General features: G+C 35.3%; 2 protein-coding genes across 2 annotated transcripts in view; both read left to right on the top strand.

Annotated features, from left to right (window-relative positions):
* The window catches only part of ttk (TTK protein kinase), an 18,102-nt gene extending 15,578 nt beyond the window's left edge, over window positions 1-2,524 (top strand). The window contains exons 17-25 of the mRNA XM_015393562.1: window positions 328-420; window positions 518-675; window positions 838-989; window positions 1,080-1,204; window positions 1,396-1,470; window positions 1,545-1,721; window positions 1,900-1,996; window positions 2,081-2,166; window positions 2,245-2,524. Of these exons, the coding sequence (XP_015249048.1) occupies window positions 328-420; window positions 518-675; window positions 838-989; window positions 1,080-1,204; window positions 1,396-1,470; window positions 1,545-1,721; window positions 1,900-1,996; window positions 2,081-2,166; window positions 2,245-2,313 (1,032 nt within the window). The 3' untranslated portion in view covers window positions 2,314-2,524. The remainder of the gene's footprint in view (window positions 1-327; window positions 421-517; window positions 676-837; window positions 990-1,079; window positions 1,205-1,395; window positions 1,471-1,544; window positions 1,722-1,899; window positions 1,997-2,080; window positions 2,167-2,244) is intronic.
* A 4,684-nt stretch (window positions 2,525-7,208) lies between these two features.
* The window catches only part of bckdhb (branched chain keto acid dehydrogenase E1, beta polypeptide), a 40,779-nt gene continuing 39,192 nt past the window's right edge, over window positions 7,209-8,795 (top strand). Inside the window, exon 1 of the mRNA XM_015393565.1 lies at window positions 7,209-7,452. Within this exon, the coding sequence (XP_015249051.1) occupies window positions 7,254-7,452 (199 nt within the window). The 5' untranslated portion in view covers window positions 7,209-7,253. The remainder of the gene's footprint in view (window positions 7,453-8,795) is intronic.

Genomic DNA, 8,795 nt, shown 5'->3' with positions numbered 1-8,795 from the left:
GTGCACAGCATACAACCTCAAAATATTGTTTATTGTATTTATTATTAATGAAAAAATTTTGGAGTCGTTGTTTTTATCCTTGTGATATTGAAAATGATATTGAGTATCGAATATTTTACTTAGTATCGGTATCAAGTTGAAAACTTTAGTATTCTGACAACTCTAATATATATATATATATATATATATATATATATATATATATATAAAAATAAAATTTGGGGGTCACCACTCCATCTTGTCATCAGTTTGGGGGTCCCTGGCCTCGAAAAGACCCCTGTTCTAGACTGTTCAAATATAACATATATGGACTGTTTTCTTTTCAAGGCTCCCTTCAGTTCCATTTCAAACGAATCAATCACCATAAAAGGAAATCAGTTCTTCATCCTGAAGATGATTGGTCGTGGCGGCTCCAGCAAGGTAAAAAATATACATTTAATTAAAGATGATTGTAAAACATAACTCATCTGAAGTTGGGTCGATCTTTATGACTTTTTTTCTTTTTTTTTTCTCCCAGGTCTACCAGGTGCTCGATCACAAGAAGAGGCTGTTTGCTGTGAAGTATGTGGATTTGGAGGTCGCGGATGCTCAGACCATAGAAAGTTACAAAAATGAAATCGAGCACCTGAACCACTTGCAGCAGTTCAGCGACCAAATCATAAAGCTCTACGATTAGTAAGTTCACAGCTGTTGATGAATCATAGGTGGAACTGGTTTCTACTGTGTGAAGAAATCACAAGATTGTTGTTCTACATATCCTCCATTTTACCTTTTATCTGCACTGATTGCTCTGTTTACTCTGCTGTAGAGTTCTGATGGTTGCATGTTTGTTTGCAGTGAAATAACCAACAACTGCATCTACATGGTGATGGAGTGCGGGAGCTTGGATTTGAACACCTGGTTACGAAACCGCAAAACTGTCAACCCGCTAGAGAGGAAATTCTACTGGAAGAACATGCTGGAGGCCGTCCACACTATCCACCAACATGGTTCTCCTCTCTCTCTTATTTTCAGCTTCTGTTGCCCTGTTTTTGTCTTTTCACTGTAATCTTAACCTATAAATTATGTACTCTGTGAAGGTATCGTCCACAGTGACTTGAAACCAGCTAATTTTGTCATAGTCAACGCTTCGCTGAAGTTGATCGACTTCGGCATCGCCAACAGAATCCAGCCCGACGAAACAAGCATTATGAAAAATTCCCAAGTAGGTGATATTTCTGTCTGTTTAATCCACCGTCTGAAAGTTCCGATTATGTACAGGATGAAACAGCATCTTAAGGAGACGTTAGAAACTTATTTTGAAGAGAAACATGATGCAGAATTCATGGGCCAAATTAATACGATCAGGAATTAAAAGAAATGGCTCAATGCTTTTTTTTTTTTTTTATACTACAGGTTGGAACCCTGAACTACATGCCTCCTGAAGCCATCAAGGACACTTCATCTCAACCAGGAAAAGCTCGCTCAAAGGTATCAATCTTTATTTGGCTGATTTTAGGTGTGAAGTAAAAATCAAACATGGGAATAATAATGGTTTTGTACAGATCAGCCCTAAAGGTGACGTGTGGTCCCTTGGATGCATCCTCTACGCCATGACTTATGGGAAAACCCCTTTCCAGAGCATCACAAACCAAATCGTCAAGCTGCACGCCATCATCGATCCCTCTCATAAGATTGAGTTTCCTGAAATCGAAGAGAAGGATTTGCTTGACGTTTTGAAGGTGAGACATATATGGGCTTGATTTGTGGAATGCAAATAAAGTTTATTGAATTTTGTAGATGCACTACTGCGCATGGAGTAAAGCTCTTATAAAACACACGGTTGGGAGAGTTTGAATGTTTCCATGGTGATGTTCCTTCAGCTTTATTCTATTTTATTTTATTTTTTTTATATTTCAGAGGTGCTTGATACGAAACCCAAGAGAGAGAATCTCTATTGCAGAACTGTTGGTGCATCCGTACCTCCAGCTAAAGCCGCAACCATCTCCTGAACCAGGTACAGATGAGCTGAAATAAATAAAGGCAGTTTGTTCGTTGATCACTGTATGAAACTGACCTGTTGTTCCTTTCCTTCTGTCAGAAACTCCGTCCAACATCGACCTGAAAAGGATCCTAACGGACCTGGCAGCACTCCAGTCTCCAAACAGCATCGTCCGAGCCGCAGAGGTAAAACTTATTGTGTTTTATCCTCTACATCATTTCCCCCTGAATCATCAAACACTCATTTGTTTTGTTCCTTTGCAGAATCTGGCAAAAAGATGCGGGAGCGGCAGGAGGCTTGATGTCACAGAATGTGCAAAGTCTTCTTCCTAACTGTCCCGAAACCTTTCTTCTTCTTTTAGTTCCTGTTTATATTGTGTTATTTCATTCTCATAATTTTTGACCACTATTAAAGTATTGTGTTATAGGATGTCTGAATGAAAAAAAAAAACTGTTTCTATCCTCAGTCCTTTTTATTTAGTAAAGCAAAAGTTACTGTAAACATGTTCATTATCATTTAGACAAATAAACACACTGTGACCCAGTCAGTTGCTTTGTTTATTTCTCACAGCTGCTTAAAGCTAATGCCTGTAAATGTGCAGTGTCATCACAATCACTGTACTACATATTAATGTCCTGCCCCTCAGGAGTAAGGAGGACTTTTCAAAATAAAACACCAAACATTTAATCAGGTTAGTTGGACTTTTTAACTTAATATCTGGGCTTCAATAAAGTTGTAAGCTGACGCCACAGTTGCATCATGATACCTGAATTGATCCGTCCGAGTGAAAGCATCCTGTTTTCTGAGCTTGGTCAGAACTCTGCTTTAAAAATGCTGAAAATCCTCAAATGTAGCCCTAAATATACAGAAATACCTAAAAGGTATTTTCTGCTTAAATAAGACTTTGTAGCAGTCCCATTTTTTCAGTCTCGTATAGATTCCCTCTTTTACTTGATCAATGTTAGATTTTATTATTTAGTGTTTTTTTTTTCTGCTGGTTTACCATTAATTGCTTGTCGGTGTGGCTTCAGTGTAAGATTTCCCCCTCTCAGCAGGCAAGAACCGTATACAGATATAGATATATTTGCCAATTTTTACATTTAACAGCCTGATTTTCATGATGTGAATATAAAGTTTCACAGAAATCCAGGCAATGACTCACCCGGGATGACAAATCCTTTCTATGGTGCACAGCCAAGATGCCAGAGAAGATGACTTATTAAGAAACTAGGCCTCCCTGATGCTGCACATGAAGCTGCCGGTTGCACCTGAAACTTGCTTACACCACTTTGATTTGGAATCAGTCCTGTTATAAGCTTGGATTTTACACCAAATGTGTTTTTTTTTTCTCTAATATTTATAATCCTCAATTTAAAAAAAAGAAAGTTATGCTAAAACTGATCTTTCTGTGTTTTTTATTTCCTGGTGCACTGCTGAAGATAGTTATATTAAAAAGTCTTCGCCTACCCCCCACTTCTGAAATCAAAATTTCGTCAATGTACCTGAATAAAATCTTTATGAAACATAATTACTGCTGAGTGAAATGTTTGGCTGATGTCTACAGTTAGAAACTTATTTTTTTTCTTTGTTTTCGCAACTACAACAAAAAAACAGTGTTATGTGTCACAAAAAAAAGTGTAATGGAGAAATGCTGAAAAACCCTCAAGGGGGCTAATAAATTGCAATCCAAATAGGAATGATTACATTTAACAATTTAAAAACATGTATTTGTTATTATATTTAAAAAATACATTTCTTCATATAAAAACCATTTAAAGTTTGTGCATTTATAACTGTTTTATTCTGTGTTAAACTGTTTGGAAACCTCTTGGATTGATGTGGGAAGGCTGCTCCATGGCTCTGATTCTCTGTATAAGACACTAGCTGTACAAAAGAGGCCTGATAAGGCAAATACTACGAGTCTAATGAGGATTAAATTAATTATTAAAAGAGAACTTCACTGAATAAAGAACAAGCTAGTCTTGAATAAAAGTTCTCCAATAAAACCACACATGTATCATGTAAAATTAGCCTTTCCTTTCAGTAAACATCCAAAAATCTAACTTCATATCCGGTGAACCAATACAGTAAGGATTAGATATTGTCAGTGGAGGTTTTTGGCACTATTAACATTTATACATTGCCTATTCAGCGATTTATTATAAGAAGGATTTTAGAGTCTATTCTTTGAGCTACAAGGAGCCAGTGAAAGGACTTCAGAACGGGCTCATGTGCTCTACTTTCTTATTTCTTGTGAGGACACAGGCAGCAGCGTTTTGAATCAGATGCAGCTGTCTGATGGACTTTTTAGGCAAACCTATGAAGACACTGTTGCAGTGATCAATTCTACTAAAGATAAATGCATGAACGCGTTTTTCTAGATCCTTCTTGGACATTAGTCCTTTAATCCTGGAGATGCTGACTCAATAACTGCATTTATTTGCCTCTGAAGGTTCAGGTCTGATTCCATATGGGAGCTGTAAATTTACGGCCGTGTACCCCAGTGCTTAATACTAAATGGGTGATGAGTCTGAATCGGCAACATGCTGAATGGTAGAGAGGTTGTGGCTTTTAACTCCTTGAAGGAGGGAACAAAGAAATAAAATATCCAAATATCCCTATGAAGAAAACATACCCAATATACCTTTAATAGTTTCATAATGAAATAATATTCATACTATTACATTTTGTTTCAACAATAAACAATTTGGTGTAAATTGTCTTTAATCAAACAAGATATATTTTTATGGTTATGCTTTATCTTTCTACTTCCTGATCTCTCCCGCTACTTGCTTGATCTGCACACCTCACCTCTGACTGTTTTACGTGATGAGAAGAATTAGTCCATTCCTATTTTTGGAAAGGGGAAGGTGGAAACTTATTTTGTATTATGTCTTACTTATTTTCATTGTTTTGATGCAAAATCATATATTTTGTTTTATTGTAAAGATGAATACGTAAATATCCCACCTGGGGCCCTTTGCTGATTGGGGGCCCAAGGTGGTTGCCTACTTTAACTACATGATAAGTCTACCCCTGCTTATAGTATTGTAAGTTACTAAATGTAAAGTTATTTGCTAATTCTACCAGAAGTTGCTTATAATTTACATTTTGGTCTGTCTTATTAGCTAATTTTAAACAGTAAATCAGATGTTATAAGGAGTTAGTACTTGGGTAGACTTGATACTGAATATCGGTTTAGTTTTATTTACTTTAACTTGAGGAATTTCTTGCATGGCTACCCTGTACTCTTACGTGAGTAACAATGTGATGAAATAGTGTCATTCTTACTTAAATACTAATTTAGGCTACTTTATCCACCGTAGCTCTTTGATAATTAAACTCAAGATTTCCCCTGCAACTGTATAAAATGATCGACCCAGTTATAAGGATACATTTTAAACTCAAACTACTTTTCGATAGATATTCGTAAGGTCTTCACTATATCAGTGATCCTTTTGACTTGATATTTAATTCACCATGTAGTCAGCTTCTATGGAAGCCCGTTTCCGCCACATGAAAATAAACAAATGCCAAATAAAAGTCATAATTATGAGATTCAAACTCATAATTTCGACTGTCAAGGTCATAATTATGAGAAAGTAAAAATTTCGACATTCAAATATGACATACAAAATAAAAATTTCGACATTCAAAGTCATAATTATATACAAAGTCATAATAATGAGTTAAAAAGTCATAATTTCGAGTGTCAAAGTCATAATTATGACTTTTAATCTAATTTGTAACTCATAATTATGACTTTGAAAGTCGAAATTATGACTTTGTAACTAATAATTATGACTTTATGATTATGACTTTGTAACTCATAATTATGACTTTGTTTCTCATAATCAGAGATGGGAAGTAACGAAGTACAAATACTTCATTACTGTACTCAAGTAGATTTTTCTGATATTTTTACTTTACTTTACTACTTATTTTTATGGCGACTTTTTACTTCTACTCCTTACATTTTTACACAAATATCTGTACTTTCTACTACTTACATTTTTAAAAATTGGCTCGTTACTTTAGTTTTGAATCATTTCAATGGAGTTACCGTTATTATTTTTCACGTCATCAATACCAAATTCAATCTAATTGGATGGGAATCTACGTTGCATTTGACGCACCGCTACAAGATGAATCGACAGATTCGGCGGTATTCATTGGCGGCAAATCATTGCAGCTTGGTGGCGGTGGCGTTAGCATAGTAGTATGGACGACGAGATGATTGAAAATGAACACAACGGAGATCTAGTCCTATTGGCAGACATCCATTTAAAATGTAGGCAACGGCATGAAAAGTGGTTTCTACTTTTACTTTTATACTTTAAGTAAATTTACAAGCCTGTACTTTGTTACTTTTACTTGAGTAAAGAAGTTTAATCAGTACTTCCACTTTTACCAGAGTATTTTTTAACACAAGTATCTGTACTTTTACTCAAGTACGGAAAGTGAGTACTTTTGCCATCTCTGCTCATAATTATGATTTTGAAAGTCGAAATTATGACTTTGTTTATGATTGACTTTGTAACTCATAATTATTACTTTGTTTCTAAAAATTATGACTTTGAAAGTCGAAATTATGAGTTTGTAACTAATAATTATGACTTTGAATCTCATAATTATGACTTTGAAACTCAAAATTATGACTTTGTTTATGATTATGACTTTGAAAGTTGAAATTAGGACTTTGTAACTAATAATTATGACTTTACAACTTAAAATCCTGACTTTTTTTTATAATTATGACCTTGAAAGTCGAAATTATGACTTTGTATCTCATAATTATGATTTCTACCTGGCATTTTTTACTTTCATGTGGCGGTAACGGGCTTCCACAGTTTTTAGGTGCCAATCCATTGAACTTCTCCCAGAATGTGGTTTGACCAATTGAAATCTGAACGCTGAGGCCATTGGCTGAAACCGCCTCCTTTTTAGACTAATCACAGCCTGGCTCCGCTCACATGTGTTGACGTTGCGACGGGAGACAAAATAGGGAGCGCCCACTCTGCAATTTATTAATTTTTTTTCGAATTAAATGTTATTATTTGTTGAGAACTATGTATTAAGTCATATTATTATGTATTGTATACATGTATATTTAACGATTTTAAGATGCGAAGATTTATTTTTCTTTATGACGAGCTTAGTAGTATATAAGTTAACCACAGGTTCTCCTTGCGAAGTGAAGGAGCCTTTTATTTTGTTAGGCGATCTTCGAGCTTTGAATCGTTGCCCTTCCTGTTCTCTGATAACAACAGTGATGGCGGCCGCTGCTGCTCGGCTTCTTATCCGTGGTTCCCACCAAACACTTCCCATCTCCAGTGTTGGAACCGGGAAGCAAAGCTGCATTGGAAATGCTTTGCTGACGCTGTCTTCGGGCTGCAACTCCCGTTTAAAGACCCAGCGAAGACATGCAGCTCACTTTACTTTCCAGCCCGACCCCGTCCCGACGCAATATGGTGAGTTACTGGCTAACTATTTAGCTTAGCTTCGTTCAGTTGCCTCTAAATGGGTCAGAAAACAATAACCTCTATATGTAAATAGTTTACATATGAGAGAGAACTGTGGGCGGTTCTTTTATGAATGCTAAGGCAGCTACATCCTGATTATTAGAAAGTCCTAAGCTCCAACAGCTATGTGCAGTTTCAAAATAAAAGCATTCCTCTTTAGGCGAGTTAGTTTAGTTTTGTCTGGCACTTCTAGCCACTACTAGCATTTGGATTTGTCATACTCTTTCAATGAAAAGTAAGATCCACGAAACTTGAAAGAAAGAAATAGAAATGTAAAGATCAAAGGTGTACCTTTGTGATGAAAGTCGGTGGGGATTATAAGGGTTGTTGCTGCTGCATCTACACTTATGCTGCTGCTTTGAATAGTTTTTGTGATTTCCAAAAAATGACTCCAAACATATGGATTCAATACTCCTAAAGAACCCAACAGTACCAAAATACACTGATATTTATATATATATAGATAGTTAGACAGATATATTTTAGTAAATTATTAAACAATTAAGTGCTCAAAATCACCAGTAAGATTTTAGAAAATGTATATTTAAAATAAAAAAAAGACTAATAACAGTTGATAGACATGTCAACAGCAATATGTCATGCATCCCTGGTATGTACACAATTTCAATTAAGAAGACTGGCCATCCTTTTCTTTATATGTACAAATATATTTATCGATCCATCCATCCAGAATTATAATTTTTTTTAAACTGCAAATGCTAACATTATATTGTTCAAAGTATGATCCTTGGACATCCAAACTGTTAACCTGACAGGATTACTGATGGATGGCTGCATGGTTTCCCTATCTGCTGTATCAGTGATTACCCTCATTCAAAAACAGCTGAATCAAATTTAGATATTAAAAGTTGTGTTTGAAATAATTGATTGATTGATTTTTAATTCTTGTAGGTTTCTTATATTCCAATATTATGTCTGTGTCACCTGTGAGTCTGACTCTGCATCCGTCTCTGAGTTGGCTGGCACAATTATTTCTGTCTTGTTGAATTACAAAAGACAAGAAGCTATGAAGCATTTTAAATGTGGCTTAATATATTGTTTGTGTTTTAAACTTTAATAACCATATATTTTATTGCATATCACAGTAAATTGGTCCCATCTTTAAATCAGCAGGTGTCCTTGCTTGTGAACCCATCTATGAAGCTGTCTACTAACATAACAAAGACAAAGAAACACCTTTTCATAGCACCTATGTGTGACTTTAAAATATCAGAAAATTAGCAATAAACGATTTTTTTTATCAAACTTATTGCATTATAATATTAACTTCC

This window comes from Cyprinodon variegatus, unplaced genomic scaffold (genome assembly GCF_000732505.1).
Source record: "Cyprinodon variegatus isolate N-32 unplaced genomic scaffold, C_variegatus-1.0 Scaffold648, whole genome shotgun sequence".
In the NCBI taxonomy this organism is placed as follows: Eukaryota; Metazoa; Chordata; class Actinopteri; order Cyprinodontiformes; family Cyprinodontidae; genus Cyprinodon; species Cyprinodon variegatus.
The sequence above is the reverse complement of the archived record's forward strand: the minus strand, read 5'-3'. Positions and strand labels throughout refer to the sequence as shown.